The 20,896-nt window shown below is 40.6% G+C and overlaps 1 protein-coding gene across 2 annotated transcripts in view; it reads left to right on the forward strand.

Annotated features, from left to right (window-relative positions):
- nbeab (neurobeachin b) overlaps window positions 1–20,896 on the forward strand; it is a 253,431-nt gene that overhangs the window by 107,505 nt on the left and 125,030 nt on the right. For both annotated transcript variants that reach the window (XM_030776247.1, XM_030776248.1), the window contains exons 23-31: window positions 1,345–1,562; window positions 1,810–1,963; window positions 2,581–2,589; window positions 3,478–3,658; window positions 4,141–4,265; window positions 6,466–6,573; window positions 8,226–8,394; window positions 10,105–10,552; window positions 19,171–19,361. In XM_030776247.1, coding sequence (XP_030632107.1) covers window positions 1,345–1,562; window positions 1,810–1,963; window positions 2,581–2,589; window positions 3,478–3,658; window positions 4,141–4,265; window positions 6,466–6,573; window positions 8,226–8,394; window positions 10,105–10,552; window positions 19,171–19,361 — 1,603 coding nt within the window. The remainder of the gene's footprint in view (window positions 1–1,344; window positions 1,563–1,809; window positions 1,964–2,580; window positions 2,590–3,477; window positions 3,659–4,140; window positions 4,266–6,465; window positions 6,574–8,225; window positions 8,395–10,104; window positions 10,553–19,170; window positions 19,362–20,896) is intronic.

Genomic DNA, 20,896 nt, shown 5'->3' on the forward strand with positions numbered 1-20,896 from the left:
CTTACTTTGGCTTAGCCTAGGTCACCATCAATATATGTATTCCAGTCACTCACACACACACACACACACCTTTTTAACCTACAATTCACAGGTGAGCCTTGTAAAACTCATTACATACATACATGCATTTCTAAAACCCAAGAGGGAACAAAATCATCCATTTTGATCCAGACCGACATGTGTAGCGTTTTACATTTACATTTATTCATTAATGTCTGCTAAGCCAAGACTCTCTGCTAAGCCAAGGATCTCCAGAAATTATTGCAAGACAAATGCTTTAAAAAGTGCGCTAATTATAAGTCGCTTTGGTTTAAAAGTGTCTGCAAAATACCAAAATGTAAACTGTAAATTCTAAGTGTTCTTTCATGATCCATTAAATGATTTAGTGATTTAGTTTGATGAGTTGATAAGGCATAATATCACTTTTTTTTTAAGCAATGTCAGAGCAGTTGTGTCACTTTTAAACTGGCCTGTGTTGACGGCTTGGACTTTAATGTATTTTGAATTGAATCAATGCTTACACTATTGAGAGGCATCAGAATGCAGTGAGTGCTGGGGTGGTGTTAGGTCGCAGTCCATTCAGACTATAACAGTCACATGTGAAGCCAGTTGACTGGAGCGCTGTGTCTCAGTCTCAAAGCCTGTCAGAGGTTTTCTCTCTGATGACTGACTGAAGTGTCGGGCATGACTGTTTTAGCCTAAATACCAAGCGAGTGCTTTCAGAGGCCCTTGGCGGGCTGTTGAGTAAGGAAATTGCGTGTTGTCAGTTTGTCTGTCTTTGTCCAGTCCTACAGAGTTAAAAGAGGCTTTTTTTTGTTTGTTTGTTTCTGCTCTTCAGGCCTGGCTGGCCCATGTTTTATTTGGGGACATGATGTCTTGGGAAGGAAAAGGTTGAAACTCATTATTGGTTGGGGGCCTGAGTTAGTGTGATTTACACAGTGCTGGATGTGGTGATTTGATCCAGTGCTAACAGGAGGCGGGTGTTTCAGCAGTGCTGTGGTGACATGTACTGAAACAGGGATTAGGGATTAGATTAAGTTTGACATTGGCCGTATTGATATGACAGCAGGAACTTGCTGCTTTACTAGACACAGTGTCAGTCATCTGCCTGTGGAATTATGCGTTAAGTTTCATGACACAATGTGATATCTCATTCTACAAGTAAAAGAAAGCTGGTGTCATTCCTTACCTGTGTATTATCACAGCCCTGTGCTATCACTGACCTGTGTTAGTCCTGGCCTGTGTTCTCTCTGGCCTTTGCAGGTTGCTGCTGTTTTATTGATGAGCAGTGGTAATGGTGACATGTATGTATTTGATCATTAATTATGGTCACTGTCTCCCAAGACTGTGCAGGGCCGGTCGTGCGGTCATGTGGAGCGGAGTCTGCGTGTTGACCTGGGCTTCAGAGGGATGCCTATGACGGAGGAGCAGAAGAGACAGTTCAGCCCCGGGCCACGCACCACAATGTTCCGTATCCCAGAATTCAAATGGTCGCCCATGCATCAGCGACTGCTCACTGACCTTCTGTTTGCGCTTGAGTCAGACGTTCACGTCTGGAGGAGGTGAGAGACGCACCATCTTACTAATTCATATCAGTATGAAATGATTAGTGTATGTGAACAATGGGATTGGATATACAGTACAAGTTATCATGTATGAAAGCCATTCTTTTCATGAAAACAGACAGTTAAGTGAAAATGTGAACTTGTTTTGGAGTTGTTGGAGTTGTTGTCTCTGTCACTTTTGATAGGTACAACTTTGGTTGTCTAATTTCTCTCCCCCCCGCCCCTTCTCTTTTGTTCTCAGTAGTCATTCAACCAAACCTGTTGTGGACTTCGTGAACAATAGTGAAAACATCATTTTTGTGCACAACACTATTCACCTGATCTCACAGATGGTTGATAACATCATCATGGCTTGTGGTGGGATACTTCCTCTCCTCTCTGCTGCCACGTCTCCCTCTGTGAGTACGAGTCAGCCTTTCCTCGCTGACTGTGCTGCCATCTAGTGGCAGAATACCATTAGTCTTTCAGAACAACACTTCACCATTGTCAAATGAGCTTGACTGCTGTCATAACTGGGCTGTAATTAGTAACTAAACTGAGCATATAAATCACACTTCTCTTCTTGTGTTGAATCTCTGATGCATGCTGCGTCTGCTGTGTTATGATTATCCACCGAGATGCACTCAAAATGTAGCCAAAGATGCATGAACAGACTCTCGCTCCCTGACATGTAGCAACATAATTTGATGATATTTTTATTTCTAAAGTGCATGTTTTAGAGAATCATAATTTACTGGCTGATACAGAATGTATGAATAGATGTTTACCTTGGTATGTGCGGCTAATGTGATCAGGCTTAAAGTTATATGAATTCTGACATTTATTTGCCCTTTTCACTGCGTCTTTTCAGTGGGCAGCTCATAAGAAGATGTTCATAATGAATGGTTAATCTTGGTGGACTTGATTTGATCCTGTCTTTCAGCTTTTAAAATTTCAAATCTGATGATAAAATTTGAACCCTTTTGTTGGTCTTTTTCAATACTGTTGTATTTTTTTTTTCATTGGGCTGTTTCAGAATACAAAGGTTAGTACACATGTCTTCAAATGTTTTTACATAATCTCCACTCTCATTATAAAACCATATACAATATTTTTTTCTTGTATATTGTCTAAAACATATCTCACGCTTAGTGTCATATACACTCTGGATTGTTTTCTAATTATTTTTTACATGCTGTGAATCCATCAGAATGTAACAGAGTGGAATAGAAGTTAACAGAAGAGGACAGGAGAGGAACGTATTCTGTTAGTCTCAGCAGTGTACTTTGAAATGTAAAATGGGCTTTCTCTGTGTGAACACAGACAGAAGGAAGTTTTGTGCCCAAACAACAGGTCGCAACTTGGCTGGACTGACTGACTGTTTATAGTTTTCTCTCTCAATTTTAAAAGGGTAGTGTATAAAAACCTCAAACAGATAATAATTAATATTCCTGACATACGCCTGCCCACTGAACGTTGTTACAAAATCTCAAGGCTGGAGGCTTCTTAAGGCAGCTATGTGACAAATTCAGTGCTGTAGATTGTCAGTCAAAACAGTTAGAGGAATTTGACAGTGTAGTGGTGTAAAATACATGTGCACACTTTGCATCACACTCTTTCCTGTTGTTCCTGCACTGTGTGTGGTCATGTGTATTGTTCTCTTTTCACAACAAAAAGGTTATGTTTATTACTCCACATTCACCATTCTCATTGGCTTGCTTAACATATTCAGCACTGACAGTGAACACTGTGCAGTGTGGAACATCACATGGTCGAGATATAAAGATATCTGTCTCTCTCTCAAACGTGCTTTTGACTCTGCTTATGACTGATTGTGTGTGTGTGTGTGTGTGTGTGTGTGTGCGTCTGTATGCGTATGTGCATACATGCATGTGTGTGTCTGTGTATGTGTGGATGTTGTCTGGGGGGGCAGACAGAGCTGGAGAACATCGAGGTTACTCAGGGCATGTCGTCGGACATGGCTGTGACCTTTCTGACACGGCTGATGACCATGGTGGATGTGCTGGTGTTTGCTAGTTCACTCAATTTCAGCGAGATTGAAGCAGAGAAGAACATGTCGTCTGGAGGCCTCATGAGACAATGTCTCAGACTTGGTGAGTATGTTTGTGTGTGTGTGTGTTTGTGTGTGTGTGTGTGTGCGTGCGTGCATCTGTGTGTGCGTGTATATGTGTGTGTGTCTGTGTGTGCGTGCCTGTGTGTGAATGTGTGTCTGTGTATGTGTGTGCATGCCTATGTGTGTGTGTGTGTGTGTGCGTGCGGGCGTGTGTGTGTTTATGTTAGTGTGTGCATGCGCGTGTGTGTGCGTGTGTGTGTGTGCGTGCGTGTGTGTATGTTGATTGTACTCAATAAGTGAGGCATACATATATTCAGCCGGTTCTCTGAGTCAGTGTTTCTCACTCCAGTACTGTAGGGATTGCTAGTCTGCATATTTCCTCTGTTTTGGTTCAGACTCATTTGTCAGAATGCATCAGTGCCAAATGTTCACTCGATGTTTTTTCTCTGTGTTTCACCCTTTGTTTTTCTTTCACTTTCTGTCTCATTTTCTCTCTCATATTCGGTCCCTCCCTCTCCACAGTGTGCTGCGTGGCTGTGAGAAGCTGTTTGGAGTGCAGAGAGAGACAGATGGACAGGGGAGTCAAACCCTCCACGTCAAGCAACAGAGGCCAGGAAAACACTCAGAGTTCAGTGTCAGCTAACAAGGTACCCCATACACCCCCCGACCTTTCTGACCTTAATAACACAGCTACAGTCAGGTTCCTAAACCCTAAACCTACACCTGTCTTCTCTCAGCTCAGTCTACCAGTCATATCTGGAACTCTGATCTAAGTTTAAGTTTGAAATGTGAACTTCAGTTCAGGTTCTGTGTTTGACAGAAATTTTGGTTTTGGTGTATCAACCATGCAAAGTGAACATATTCTGATGTTTCAGTTTTCATCTGAAAACTAATTAAAGTCCACCACTTTGTTGACTAATGAACTGCCACGGACTCGTAGAGAGGAAAGGGACGTTGCGTAGTTGCTACGACAACTGCAGCTGTTAGCTTTGCGCTCACAGTCCATTCAGATCAAGCTGAGTGTTGGGTACTTTTCACCAGCAGTATGGATGCTCTGTTTTATCTGTACTGTTTGATCTATTTTTAGTTTTGGAGGTAATTTACGGAGGTCGAAAACTATTTGTCTCTGTTCATTTATGAGTCCTTTCCCATTTCCCATGGAGATGGATGAAAAATGGATTTTGCATGCTTGTTTCCTCATTTTAATGACTGCTAACAGACAGACAGCCCAGGAACACTACAGTACAGTGTCCAGTGCCCTGTAATGCTGGGTTTGTGACGATGTCCATCATAAAAAGTAGCATATAAATAAACCTGACCTGAATTGAGCAATAATTTTCATATTTTTGAGAAAAAGCTTGTTTGAAGTAAAAAAACTAAAAAAAAAAAAAAAAAAAAAAAAAAAAATATATATATATATATATATATATACACACACACACACACACACACATACATATATATATATATATATATATGTGTGTGTGTGTGTGTGTGTGTGTGTATACATAGAATGTAAACAGCTTGTTAAATAACAGTTTTATTATTTAATATCGAGTTGGTCCTCCTTTGGCAGCAATAACTGCTTCAATACGTTGAGGAATAGATTCATACAACTTTTGGACAGTGGCTAAGGGAATTTGATTCATTCCTAAAGCAAAACCTGTTCCAGCTCTTTCACAGATGATGGTGGAGGGAAGTGGCTCCTTATTTGCTGCTCCAAAATATACCAGAGATTTTTGATTATGTTAAGATCTGGTGATTGTGGGGGCCAATCCAAGTGTTCAACTTCACTGTTGTGCTCTTCATGCCAGTCTTTAATGATTTTAGCCATGTGAATTGGCGCATTATCATCTTGAAAGATGGCACCACCGTTTGGAAAGAGTGTTTGGACCATTGGGTGAATTTGGTCACCCAGAATTGGCAAATACTCTTTAGTTGCAACCCTACCATGCAGTGCTAACACAGGACCAAGAGAATTCCATGATATTACGGCCCATCACAGAACTGCCTCCATGCTTAATGGTTGGGGTCAGGCAATCAAAATCAAGGGCCTCTTTTAGCTTCCTCCATACATAAATTCGTCCTGAACAAGGGAAAAGCGTGAAGGATAGTTCGTCAGAGAAGATGACCTTCTTCCACTGGTCCGTTATCCACTTCTGATGGTCTTTACACCATTTTAGGCATTTTCGAATACTGATGGGGGAAAGAAAAGGTTTGGTAATGGCAGACCTTCCATGGTATCCAGCTGCACTGAGCTCTCGACGAACTGTTTTGGTTGATACTGGGTTAGCAAGATGTTGGTTTAACTCTGCAGTCACTTTAGTAGCTGTGGTTCTGTGATTTTTTGACACAATGCGCTTTAGTGCTCTGCAGTCACGTTCACAGAGTTTTGGCTTCTGTCCAGAGTTAAGCTTCCCAGAGCTAGTTTTCCCTAGTTTTTAGTATGCCATTATGACTTTAGAAACAGTTCCTCTGATACATTAAACAGCTCAGCAGTTTTTGTTACTGAAGCGCCAGCCATTCGCACTCCAACAATTTGCCCTCTTTGGAAGTCTGAGAGGTCACACATTTTGACTTATACTAATAAGCAGACCTCTACGGAAAGAAAAATTTTGGGTAATACATAAAGCACAGGATGTCTCCAGTGCATATACATAAGATTTACATATCACTGGGAATCGTATTAACGTCTAAACGTCAGCAAATTAATAGGTCTTGAAATACCACGTGTTTCCATTATTTTGTCCAACCCCTGGACATTGTCATTATATTAGTATATCGTTATCATAGAGATGAGAAAGGCAGAGTTGAAAAATATGCTGTTGTACTATGTTTCTGTTTTAGACGACCATAGAGAATTTCCCCGGTAACCTCTCTCCCATCAGAGACCCAGAACGACTTTTACAGGATGTGGACATCAGCCGCCTGCGTGCTGTCGTTTTCCGTGACGTTGTGAGTGAGCATGTACATTTAAAACCCTGTGGTATCCACCTTGGACTAAACACAGCTGGCCCTCACGAATAAAACTCAAATCCCACACAAGAACAGATACTGCTTTCACAGACAAAACTTTTCCCATGACACATCTATGGCAATCTGTCCGAAACATCAGGCTCCTATGAAATAGGTTCATATTTAAGTGTGTATTGAATGTTTAAAATGTAAGACTCCATCTGAAAAGAAAAGAGTTTTCATTTTCATGGATCATGGCTAGAGACTAGTACTGGCCACTCATAAACTGTAAAATCACAAATGTTTCAGCAGGAATAGCACCAGTACTTTAGTATCAATTACAGCTTCATTTATAGCTTCTACAATTGAGCACTATGTCTCTAAAAGAAAGGGAAAAAAGTTCTCGTGTTCTTCCAGGACCATTATAAATAACACTGGGCCTCATTCACCAATATCCTCCTCAGTGTTTTCTTAAATTTGTTCTTGAGAAAGGTACTAAGAAAAAGTCTACGTCAGATTCACGGATTGTTCGCATCTTTGTTCTTATAATGATGAATCCCATTGTCCTCATAAAATGAAGTGCCAGTTGTTGGAATAAGCATAGGTAAACGTCCCGCCAATCCCCATAAAAGGGCATAAGACTGCAGTACTGTGTGTGCACGCACAGAAATCAATGGAAGTCTGTTTCGGCCACATTACAAAAAAAAAAAAAAAAAAGTTTACTTAAGTGTGGCTATATATCTCGGAAATTCCAACTGTTTCTCGCAATTCTGAGGTTTTTTTTCCTCACAATTCTCACTTTCCCCCTTGCAGTTCTGACTTTATTTCTCATACTTCTGAGTTCTTTTCTAACAACCAACAAGTAGCTTGAGCCATCATTTCTGCTCCCGCTTTAATGGTTCAATGCAACGCACGTACAGTAGCAGACAGGAGTGAAGGCTACAATGGCCGTGTCTGCTCTGTTCAGATATTTTAAGATTTATCCATATGTAAAAGTAAAACTGACTGATTTTCACACACCTGCTTTACAACCTGTCTGGTTTCAGATGGGATAACCTATAAGTAGTGTAAGTAAAACTACTGGTTGCCATCAACTGTTATATTCTCATATTGCTCTTTTTGTTCACTGTACAAAAGTATGAATGAATATGCACTACGTTCTTGAGCATGACATGAAGTGTTAGTGCAGTGTTTATTTATTTTAAAAGACTATAATGCTTTGTAAAATAACGAAAATAATTATTAAAAAATATTAAATGACCAAAATATTGTTGTAATTTAAATCTATAATATTATACAACTGCAGAATTGAAGAAAATGCAATAAACAATTATTTTGCACAAACACTCAAAAGTGCGAAAGTCTGCTCTTGAGTAGTGTGGATTCTCTTCATACCTAAGAACAAATCCCAACTAAGAAAACATTGGTGAATGTCAGAAAACTGCGTAAGTGGGTTTTAAGAACAAATTTCTTCTTAAGAACGGTTGGTGAATGAGGCCTGTTGTTTGAGACTGTGTCTGAGTCTTCTCTTTACCTGTCATGTGCACTGACAGGCTGAAATACAGTGACTTATGCCCACATTAAGGTCTGTAATCTGCCCTGACATTGTCTGACCTGTGTCCTTTGGGCTCATGTTCTGGTCTGGTCTATAGGATGACAGTAAGCAGGCCCAGTTCCTGGCCTTGGCTGTAGTCTACTTCATCTCAGTGCTCATGGTGTCAAAATACCGGGACATTCTGGAGTCCCAGCGGGAGACTGGCAGAGTTGTCAACCAATCGGGGAGAAGCATTCGGCAAGAGATCAACTCACCCACTAGCACAGGTGATCCCAACTGATTGGTTTGATTGTTTTTTCTCTTCAATTTGTCCTGACATACTGTCAGCTTACTGTCACTTTGACAGCTACAGTTACCCATTTTTTCATAAGGTTAGCCAAGATTGCTGTACTTCCTCAGTCTGAATTTTAATGTTGCTAGCCCATCAAATACATAAATAAATAAATAAATAAATAAATATACACCTCTATGTGTGTATTTGTGTGTATTTGTGTGCTGAAGTGTTTGTGTATATGTGTGTGCGCATGTTGTGTCAAATATTGAGTTCTCAGACAAAGCTTCTCAGTCAGAGCGACTAAAGAGACAAGAGGTGAAAGAGGAGAATGAGAGAGAGAGAAAGAGAGAAAAAGAAAGAGAGAGAGAGAGAGAGAGAGAGAAAGAGAGATGCATTGAGAAAACAGAGCTAGAGGGACCAAAGACTCATGTTGCTATTTCCAGAGCCATCTGTCAGTAGCCATTAGGCAGGCAATCCACCAAAGGAGAATGGGATCATAGAGGCAGCGCGGCCGGAGAGGCACTGTGCCGCCCTCATAAATTTCAGGGAGAAAGGGGGTATTTTTTTCCAGACAACATGTGGCAGACGACGGTCTACATCCAGGCGTCTTCTCTGAGCTAAATCAGGCCCCGCTGACCTCGTTAGGACCACCTCATGAATATTAATGGAGAAGGCTTTGCATCTGGAAAACAACTGGGTCAGGGTGAGCCGGGGGGGAGGAGTCAGTGGGTCTTATCTGCAGCTGGCGGGGAAACCTGGGCCTGGTGTGTTCAGGGGCTGGGTGTCGGTATGACTAATCCAGTCCGTACATTGGACACATTGGCATTCTGTAGGCCTGAATAGGCAACTGGTTGGTTTAAATACACACCATATCCGGTATGCAGTTCATGCCTCTTGTGAGAGCATAGTCACGAGGCCAAAGTGGGTTTTGTGAAAGGGTGTAGGTGACCTGTCAGTGATTCGTCAGCACACAGACTGAGCCATAGTGTTATAACCTGTGTTTTAAATTTGGATTCATCAGCCAGTCGTTTAGGTTACATTTGAACGCCTAATGGAAAGTCAGACTTCACTTCACACTACACACGTCACACTACAAATCAATCCCTGTGTAGCGTAGGTAGAGTGGAGTTGAAACAGCTTGACAGGAAAGTCAAATGTGATGTTTAAAGCCACAAAACATTCATTTCTGATGTCAGTAGGTAGTAGAGTGAAAATGTGCTGTGTAGCAAGGCCATTACCAGAACACTGCCTGTCTCACTAGATACTCATACTGTATTATGACAGTTAGTCCGACTGTAGTTCACGCATGTTTTACATTGTTGAATGTATTTGTTGCTGAAATAGAGGTGCACACATAACATCAGCTTGAAACATAAAGAAGTGACACGGCAGACAGCAGCATTTTGTGTTTCACTGTCAAGAACTCTTTCCTTTAGTCTCTTTCCTTCAGTCTTTCTCTGAGATATTTGTTTTGGTTAAAAGAACAGCCAAGAGAGGGGGGGGGGGGGGGGCATACACAGTGGGGATGGCCAGTGATATCAGTATGTGTTTTGCCTGTGGCAGTCTCTGGTGCAGTAGTGAAAAACTGTGGTAGTCTGATCTGATCACAACCTGTGATTATTGTAAATACTGTTTTAGAAGTTCACAGAGGATGTTCGTAAGGTTAGTAGACATTTACACATGTTTATTTTATGTCACTCAGAGAACCCCTCAAACTTCACAGAGAACAGCAGAGAGACACCCAAGCCAGAGGAAGACCCACGTCCAGAGAACACACTGCCGCACTCGGACTCCGGCATCGGGGAGGAGCAGGTGTCTGGCATCCTGAACGGATCCGATCCAGAACTCAGCGCAGTGATTCCAGACAACACCACGGACCTGCTCTGTACACTCTCCTCTGAGGTGAATACCCAGGACAGTCTGATGGAGGCAGCAGCAGGAGCAGGGGAGGTTTTCAAAGTGAACTCCTCCATATCCAACGTCAGCCAGGCCAACAAGGGCATAAATGTGAAAGAGATCTTAAAGAGCCTGGTTGCAGCTCCTGTGGAAAGCCCCGACGCCAGACCTGAACCAGCACCTTACCCTGATCGCCAGACCATCAAGAGAGAAGCTCAGGCCATGCAACCCATGCAGTTCCACTCATTTGACAGGTACTACACCTTTACAACTCAACATGCCTCTCCCATGGGTTCACATGGCTGCATGGTAGCACTCAGGTCAGGTGGTGGTATAAGAGCCTTTAACACAACCGTAGCATCCTGGGTGTGTACCAGGCTAGGGACATGATGGAGTGAATTAGTGAGAGTGTTATTTAAAATTACTGAGCAGAAATCATCGATGATTAATTTCTGGGCACAACTCGGTGAGTACTTGTCTTTCTCCCTCATATTACATCAAGGTTTGAAGTGTGATTTTTTTTTTCTCACCTGAGATTGTTTGATAGTTGAACATTCCGTATTTGGAATGATAAAAGAGAGAAATAAAAAATCTCAAGAAGACTGACTCACAGTCTATATTTACAAGCAACCCTGAGATCTCGCAGATCATGAATGACATTTACTAACATTTACTAACTCTGAGACGCTCTGTCTCTGTAAGCATGAGGGGTTCTTTACCTCTCTATTAAAGTACAGTAGGTTTTGTAATGGACAGGCAAACAATTCTTTAATTGTTAGTTATTGCACATTTTATAAAAGTCAAAGTGTATACCTGCTGAAGTGTAAAATTTTATTTGACTGTACACATAGGGATTGTACACACAGGTACTGCTGTTTTAGTCACATAGTTACAGTGTTAGTGTTAGATAGTTGCAGTGTTAGCATAAGTTACATAGTTACAATGTTAGCGCTAGTTACATAGTTACGGTGTTAGTGTAAGTTACATAATAACAGTGTTAGCGCAAGTTACGTAGTTACAGTGTTAGCATTAGTTACATAATTACAGTGTTAGTGTAAGTTACATAGTTACAGTGTTACAGTTAGTTACATAATTACAGTGTTAGCGTAAGTTACATAGTTACAGTGCTAGTTTTAGTTACATAGTTACAGTGTTAGTGTAAGTTACATAGTTACAGTGCTAGTTTTAGTTACATAGTTACTTTTTTGGACATCTGGTGTCCACTACAGGTGCTCTGTTAGAAATGTAGAAAGCAGATGCATTTGGGGCTCTCCACAGTAGCAGACTGGGAGAGAATGTTTTTTGTTGTTGTTCTTGTGGCTATGACTACACCAGCCATCTAGCCTTGACTCTCTTATTTGCACCAGTAGCTTGTGTTCCTGTTACTTCCTGTTCCTGTTACACTCAATGTGCTCCTCACCCATGCATTTTCTGTGGACACACCACTCAACTCATTATCACTCTTCATTCTAGTCATGGTTCTTTTCCACACTAACACTGCTCTGGTCACGAAAACATGCCGTCAGCAACAACACCCTCCAACGAACCTTATGAAGTGGTAGAACAGACTTTAATCTGCAGTAGAACGATGTATGAACGTTTTTTCTCATTTATTCCCTCTGTACTGTCACAAATATTGCCTCAGCCCATCTACTCTGCAGGCTTTCTTCAGTGCCTCTATATTTCACTGTGACTAATGTGTGTGTGCAAAAGCAGAGACTTACGTATGGAAAGGGGATACATCTTAGTCAAACTATGATAAATCCCTGTATCTCTCCATTCCGGAGTGAGCACTGATAGTTTTTGGTGGTAAGCAAGCCATTACTCACCCTGTATCAGCCTGTATGAGTAGGAATTTCTTTGTTTGATTTCTGTGCGTCTGGCTTATTTACATAGGAGAAACTGATAGGATCTCAGTCTTATTAGTCTTAGCTCTGGATGCTGACAGTCTCTCCATCTAATTCCTGTGTACTCACATTTTAACCTCTCTCACACACTCATAGCATATTCAGACTTTAACTCTTAACTCCCATCACACTCAAGCCATGGCAAGCCCCCCCCCAAAAAAAGGGATTTTCATAGATATCGTCTTAGACATGTCAGTTGTAATCATTAGTTCCCTTTCAGTTGGTTCACTTGACATCATACTATATGGGAAAATGTCTTCAGTATAATGTCTTGTTTCCAGAGGTGGACAAAGTAAACAACTCCATTACTTGAGTCAAAGTATAGATACTCCTGGTCAAATATTACTCCAATACAAGTAAAAGTTGTTCTGTTCAATTTTTACTTGAGTTAAAGTACTGGAGTACCTGCTTTTAAAAATACTTAAGTATTCAAAAGTACATTTTCTTTTTAATGTCATCGCATTGTTGTATTGTAATGCATTTGCATTGTCTAATGACTCTGAAACAACCTACTGAATGCACTGACTTGCTTGTAGAACCTGCAGAATAAAAAGCTTGTGGAATATGCTACAAAGCCTATAGAAACACAGTTGAACCGAATGCTTCCTCTATAAAAGACAGTGTATAGCTTCAGTTAAACAGGCACTAGTTTAACTCAGTTTGCCCTTAAAAGGATAAACACGTCATAATGTTGTAGGCTAGGTTAATTTTACTTCTACTACCTAGCATTGTCTGAAATGTGAAACAGCTGGATGACCATCGTCACCGCTTGATTCCTGCCCCCCTCGTCTTATTGGGACTGGGTCCTACGTGAATCTGCTGAACTTACAAATATTACTGTGTATACCTGACAAGATTAAAACATATATTTCTGAAAGGATTTTTGTCAGTAACGTTAACTTTGTCAATAACGTTTTGTCAGTAACGTTTGTCAGTAACGATTTTGTCAGTAACGTGATATGCCCCAAATGGTTTTAAAGCCAACTGGTTTCCGTACGTGTTCACACACTGTGTTAACAGTAGAAGTTTTGGTCTGCCTCTGTCACCAGATTCGTCACACATTCACAAACATATAAATCGCAATTTTCAAGTCACATCTCTTCTACTGTGGCAAATGATTGTAAGTGTTAGGCGAACACAGCGCGCGAATGCATAAGGGAAGCAATTAGCTTGGAAACCAGTTGATTTAAAAAATCTCAGACATGTACTTAAGATATGGCCATGGCTGCTCTGGTGAGGAAACTTTATCTTTATCATCTTTATCTTCCATTGTAGCAGCCATCAGTAAAACCGCCAAGTTCAGTTGTTTAAAAAAAATGCAGCACGCACTTGACTGACAGCATTCGAGTAGTTTACTGTGATTGGTTTTTCCCCTGTGATGAACACAATATGGCCTATCGCATTTAAGAAAAGAAAATTCGTCCGCTGACTTCAAAGCTATGCGTTAAAGTAATGAGTAACGAGAACCTTCATAGAAATGTAGTGGAGTGAAAAGTACAATATTTGTATTTCAAATGTAGTGGAGTAAAAGTCATAAGTTTAAAAAAAAAAAATAACACTCAAGTAAAGTACAGATACTCGAAAAATGTACTTAAGCACAGTACTCAAGTAAATGTACTTCGTTACTGTCCACCCCTGCTTGTTTCCATCCTTCCATGTTTGTAACCAGACATTCATTTCAAGTCACTTCAGTGTATGATGTCACCCTCTGATGTATCCCTATAGACCCTTTATTATCAGTGTGGCTCCTAAGCTGGGCGAGGTTAAGGAGTGCTAATTTACACTAGTGTAAATCTCTGTTATTTTACTGACATACATAGATGATGAGCAGAGAGTTTTATAAACAAGATTAAGATAAGCTTTATTTGGCTTCAGAATTTTCAGACTTTTTTTTGCTCATTTTTATCCCTAAATCTGCCCAAAAATAAACATGGCCAATGTAAAGCAGTAGCTGTCCAGTATGTGCATGTGTGTATATGCGCGCGTGTACGTGTGTGTGTGCGCGTGCGTCTCTGTGTGTGTTTGTGCATGTGCGTGTGCGTGTGTGTGCATGTGTCTGTGTATGTGTGTGTGTGTGTGTGTGTATGTGTGAGCCCTGGTGTGTGTCTGTGGGCCATTAAGTACCAGAGAGTCTTCATAAAGACAGAGGACATGGTGAGTCAGGAGAACAAAGGCTTCTGCTTACCGGGCCACGCAGAGTAGGTGTGTCTGCTGAACAGTAGACGTGGTGTGTGTGTGTGTGTGTGTGTGTGTGGTGATGGGTGGGGGAGGGGGGGCAGTCCAGGGGTCTCCAGGGCGTTGATGACAGATTAAACAGAAGTACGGCCTCCCCCTGCCCCCAGCCTGTCAGCCTCACCCCTCAACTTCCTAATAGAAGCTGACTGCCTGAAATGAGTTGCCACGGTAAAAAGTGTATTATTTTTGAAATGCTTTCACACACAGTGTCCTTCCGGAGCAGGCTCATGCAGTTCTGTCCACCCTGCTTTAATGTCATCTATTTGCTGGCTGAAATTGCTGTGTCTAATTGTTTGCCACCTGCCACCAAAATGAGCCACTGTCTTCTGACAGGCCTCTTCAATTGTCTGACAGAACCACAAAAGATTGGGAGTGACAGCATCAAAAAAAAAAAAAAAAAAAAAAAAAAGAAGGGGGGGGGGTGCCTTGGAGTGGGAAATGTGAAATGTGAAATCGTGGTGATTCCACTGGGCCCTCTTCTTTCTGGAACTTTCCAAGAGGTGAATTGTTCAATTAGTGTCCAATACCCAGAGACCGGCCTGTGCAGATGGGACAGTATGAGGGATTCAAATTCAAGCATCCTGCTGCCGTTTCCACAGTAAAACCGTCATGTTAGTCAGTGCTGTGTACCATTTCCACAGTAAAACAGTCATGTTAGTCAGTGCTGTGTACCATTTCCACAGTAAAACAGTCATGTTAGTCAGTGCTGTGTACCATTTCCACAGTAAAACAGTCATGTTAGTCAGTGCTGTGTACCATTTCCACAGTAAAACAGTCATGTTAGTCAGTGCTGTGTACCATTTCCACAGTAAAACAGTCATGTTAGTCAGTGCTGTGTACCATTTCCACAGTAAAACCGTCATGTTAGTCAGTGCTGTGTACCATTTCCACAGTAAAACAGTTATGTTAGTCAGTGCTGTGTACCATTTCCACAGTAAAACAGTTATGTTAGTCAGTGCTGTGTACCATTTCCACAGTAAAACAGTCATGTTAGTCAGTGCTGTGTACCATTTCCACAGTAAAACCGTCATGTTAGTCAGTGCTGTGTACCATTTCCACAGTAAAACAGTCATGTTAGTCAGTGCTGTGTACCATTTCCACAGTAAAACCGTCATGTTAGTCAGTGCTGTGTACCATTTCCACAGTAAAACAGTTATGTTAGTCAGTGCTGTGTACCATTTCCACAGTAAAACAGTTATGTTAGTCAGTGCTGTGTACCATTTCCACAGTAAAACCGTCATGTTAGTCAGTGCTGTGTACCATTTCCACAGTAAAACCGTCATGTTAGTCAGTGCTGTGTACCATTTCCACAGTAAAACAGTTATGTTAGTCAGTGCTGTGTACCATTTCCACAGTAAAACAGTTATGTTAGTCAGTGCTGTGTACCATTTCCACAGTAAAACAGTTATGTTAGTCAGTGCTGTGTACCATTTCCACAGTAAAACCGTCATGTTAGTCAGTGCTGTGTACCATTTCCACAGTAAAACAGTTATGTTAGTCAGTGCTGTGTACCATTTCCACAGTAAAACAGTTATGTTAGTCAGTGCTGTGTACCATTTCCACAGTAAAACAGTCATGTTAGTCAGTGCTGTGTACCATTTCCACAGTAAAACAGTCATGTTAGTCAGTGCTGTGTACCATTTCCACAGTAAAACCGTCATGTTAGTCAGTGCTGTGTACCATTTCCACAGTAAAACAGTTATGTTAGTCAGTGCTGTGTACCATTTCCACAGTAAAACCGTCATGTTAGTCAGTGCTGTGTACCATTTCCACAGTAAAACCGTCATGTTAGTCAGTGCTGTGTACCATTTCCACAGTAAAACAGTCATGTTAGTCAGTGCTGTGTACCATTTCCACAGTAAAACCGTCATGTTAGTCAGTGCTGTGTACCATTTCCACAGTAAAACAGTTATGTTAGTCAGTGCTGTGTACCATTTCCACAGTAAAACCGTCATGTTAGTCAGTGCTGTGTACCATTTCCACAGTAAAACAGTCATGTTAGTCAGTGCTGTGTACCATTTCCACAGTAAAACCGTCATGTTAGTCAGTGCTGTGTACCATTTCCACAGTAAAACAGTCATGTTAGTCAGTGCTGTGTACCATTTCCACAGTAAAACAGTTATGTTAGTCAGTGCTGTGTACCATTTCCACAGTAAAACAGTTATGTTAGTCAGTGCTGTGTACCATTTCCACAGTAAAACCGTCATGTTAGTCAGTGCTGTGTACCATTTCCACAGTAAAACAGTCATGTTAGTCAGTGCTGTGTACCATTTCCACAGTAAAACCGTCATGTTAGTCAGTGCTGTGTACCATTTCCACAGTAAAACCGTCATGTTAGTCAGTGCTGTGTACCATTTCCACAGTAAAACAGTTATGTTAGTCAGTGCTGTGTACCATTTCCACAGTAAAACAGTCATGTTAGTCAGTGCTGTGTACCATTTCCACAGTAAAACAGTCATGTTAGTCAGCGCTGTGTACCATTCAAAAAGGAAACTGATCAGTTGCATGTGCTGGATAAAAAGCCATGCCCTGGCACACCTGTCTCACAACACCTAGACATACTATTGTCTTTTAACAAAAAAAATTGCAATTACATGTGAGCCTTACAAATACATTCATTACCAGTATAGTAATCACATTAAGACTATAATATATATGTTTGCCAATTTATTTTTTCCTCTGAAACAAATCATAGCTATTTGAAACAGATCTTAAAAGCAGCAAATCTTATGAATATTCAACGCATGCTTAATTTTTGCTTTATTCAAGTCAACTCGATTAAGACAATCTTATTCATAAATTATGTGCTGGATAACACAACACGTGCATCATTCATGAGGAGTTTATGAATTATTCATTAGAAATGTTCATATTTTATTAACACTTTGCATATCACTCAAGACTTATCAGCGGCCGTTGACAAATACCTGCTGGAAGATTGAACAGTAGCAGAGAGAAGCGCTTTGGGAAATAAGTCTGAATTCATTCCCCTTTCTGATACGCAAAACACTTCTGCAGAATGCAGATTCTACGCAGCTGAATTTCAGATATTCCTGCAACAGAGCAGGGAGATGCTTTAAAAATGAAAACTGTTTTTCTCCTGTTCTGAAGGAGAGGGGAAAATGGGCAAAACCTATCCCAATTTGCCATTAAGTGTATCTGCAGCTCCAGTGTGTTTTTTACATTTTTTTTTGCATTAAAGGAGTAACCATCACCAGATCTCTTCACATCATGGAACATTGTATCGTATTACTACTGCGTTGTAGCTTCATATTCAAAAGTGGGATCTGGAAGCTGTAGACTGTTCTAATGTCTGGACCCATTCTCTGTGCTTTGTCTGGCCCCTTGCTCCATGCGCTTCTGCTTTGAGTCGCATGACAGCGGGCTTAGTGTAAGGCAGCCGGGTCAGACCTGCGTTACATCATGCTGAAAGGCACCTCTGCGCTATACCAGAAACACGCCAAAGCCCATGATTCTTCTGATAACAGTGCTTCCACTCCATGCACTACAGTTTACATCTCAGAGAATAATGCGTATGAAACCTCCAGCTAATCCTGGCATAATCGACATATGTGTTGGGTCGGTTTTGGATGACTTAGTAAAGCTCTCCCTGCACCCCAGTGAGAGATTCCTGTCGAGGTCAGAAGTTTAGCGCTAACTCGTGACCCCGTCCCACTTTGGCACGGTATTCCACCCATTTCGGTGCCAGGAAAACATGTGATATCGCGCTATAAAATGACTATAAATATCAGAGGAAGCCAAGAACATATTTTTAGACATTTTTAATGAGTTAATGTGTGTATTTTGAGGATCTCTTAATTAGATAACATGTGAATTAACTACACTTGGCTTAGGTTTTCAATTAACTGTGCAGAAGACACTGGGGTAGGTCTTCGCTGCAGACACCACAGTCTGTCTTGTATGAGAAGTGTTCAAATCAAATATTAGATCGCCAGGATGTGTGGAGATGTCCTGCATTTTTTTTTTGACTTTTTGACTACAAGTCATTTTCCCTGGAAAATGGTGAAGACATGAGCTTTGTGTTTTTTTGTCTGACTGTCTTTTCTCTGTTTTTTTCTCTGTTTTTCTCTTGACCTATATGACTATTGTAGTGTACTGAGAGTGATACAGTAATATCAGTTTGGTTAGCAGCGCTCGAATGTTGCGCTTTTGTACTTGCCCTCTAATTTGATGTAACCTTTACATTCAGACATGACTCACACTAAAGACCTTTCCTAAATATCCATCTCATATCACATGGCACGGCCAGTAGAACTGCTGACCAGTCAGATTCACGTGGACAAGGCCTGACAAATGTGGCGAAAAGTGACTTTGTCTAAATCTTGATTACATTAGAGCATTATTACGTACCTTAAGGCACACATATAGGCTAAATGATGTTTCTTAGAACACATAGGATTTGAGCCAATTCAATCTCAGTTCATTAGTATGTCCCAATGAATATTGTGTAGTTCAGAAGTGATTTTCTTTAATTTAGTGGAGGGGAAAAATGCTTTTGAGAAGTGGCAAAAGAGGTGTGTTTCCATTATCTGTAATGGCCTTCACGGTGCTATGATCGTTCCGAACGTTTGAGAATTCACTGTAACCCTGAAGTCTTGCATTTGTTTGTCGGTTTAAATGCTTTTTTACTTAAGTGAATCGTTTCCCTTTGGATGCTGACAAGTTTTGGTTTTAAGCCTTACTGATGCTGGCGTGCGTTTGTCTCACAGGAGTGTGGTGGTCCCAGCCAAGAAGCCCATCCCAAGTAGTTCTGGTCCTGCCGTAAACACAGGGGGCAGTTCTGGTCTGGCTGTTAACCCAGGGGGCAATTCTGGGTCCAGCACGGTTGTAGCTCCAGGATATACGCCCAGCATATCTGCGGCTACCTCCGCCACACCCAAGAGCGTCATCAACACCACAGGTGAACCATTGCTTCCAGTCACTACTGTCAAACTAATCTTCTTCTTCTTCTTCTTCTTCTTCTTCTTCTTCTTCTCCTCCTTCTTCTTCTTCTTCTTCTCCTTCTTCTTCCTCTTCTTCTTCCTCTTCTTCTTCTTCTTCTTCTTCTTCTTCTCTCTTCTTCTTCTTCATGGAGCAGTGTTCCTTTGTGTCCTTATTTTACTTTGACACTTCATTATAAAGAGGAGTGTCTTTGTTTTAAAATGCAGATATGACCACAGCCGTTCAGTGTGTAGTTGAGGAAGGCTTAATTGGAATAAGTACTGCATAAGTGAATTACCTCTGAACATACATGCTCCTTTTGATTCTATTCCTGGAATAATTAAAATGAGTTAGAAGCCAGAAAATTAGATTTGCTATTCAGGAACCAGCTCCTCCACTAGAGGGCTCTCTTTCTCCACTCTCTTGCACGAGAACAGGGGCATGCTTATTTTTGTACTGCAGCAAACCTGGTAATTTTCATAGGCACACACACACACACACACACACACACACACACGTGCAAGCACGCACACACACGCACACCCATTTCAAGATTCCAGCATTTACAGAATTTGATTTAAAGCCTTTTATTTAAAAGCCATGTACCGACCACACATGGTTCACATATTTCCCTACTGGAAAAAAACATCATAACATCTAAATTATCCATTTTGTACAGTAACCAAATTAAAAACATCATAACATCTCAACTATCCATTTTGCACAGTAACCAAATTAAAAACATCATAACATCTCAACTATACATTTTGTACAGTAACCAAATTAAAAACATCATACCATCTCAACTATCCATTTTGTACAGTAACCAAATTAAAAACATCGTAACATCTCAACTATCCATTTTGCAGAGTAACCAAATTAAAAACATCATACCATCTCAACTATCCATTTTGTACACTAACCAGATCAAAAACATCATACCATCTCAACTATACATTTTGTAAAGTAACCAAATTAAAAGCATCATAACATCTCAACTATCCCTTTTGTACTTAACCAAATTAAAAACATCATAACATCTCAACTATACATTTTGCACAGTAACCAAATTAAAAACATCATGACATCTCAACTATACATTTCGTATAGTAACCAAACTAAAAACATCATAGCGTCTCAACTATCCATTTTGTACAGTAACCAAACTAAAAACATCATAACATCTCAACTATCCATTTTGTACAGTAACCAAATTAAAAACATCATAACATCTCAACTATCCATTTTGTACAGTAACCAGATCAAAAACATCATAACATCTCAACTATACATTTTGTAAAGTAACCAAATTAAAAACATCATACCATCTCAACTATCCATTTTGTACAGTAACCAGATCAAAAACATCATAACATCTCAACTATACATTTTGCACAGTAACCAAATTAAAAACATCATACCATCTCAACTATCCATTTTGTAAAGTAACCAAACTAAAAACATCATAACATCTGAACTATCCATTTTGTATAGTAACCAGATCAATAACATCAT

The sequence above is a fragment of the Chanos chanos genome, chromosome 6 (genome assembly GCF_902362185.1).
Source record: "Chanos chanos chromosome 6, fChaCha1.1, whole genome shotgun sequence".
NCBI classification, from domain to species: domain Eukaryota; kingdom Metazoa; phylum Chordata; class Actinopteri; order Gonorynchiformes; family Chanidae; genus Chanos; species Chanos chanos.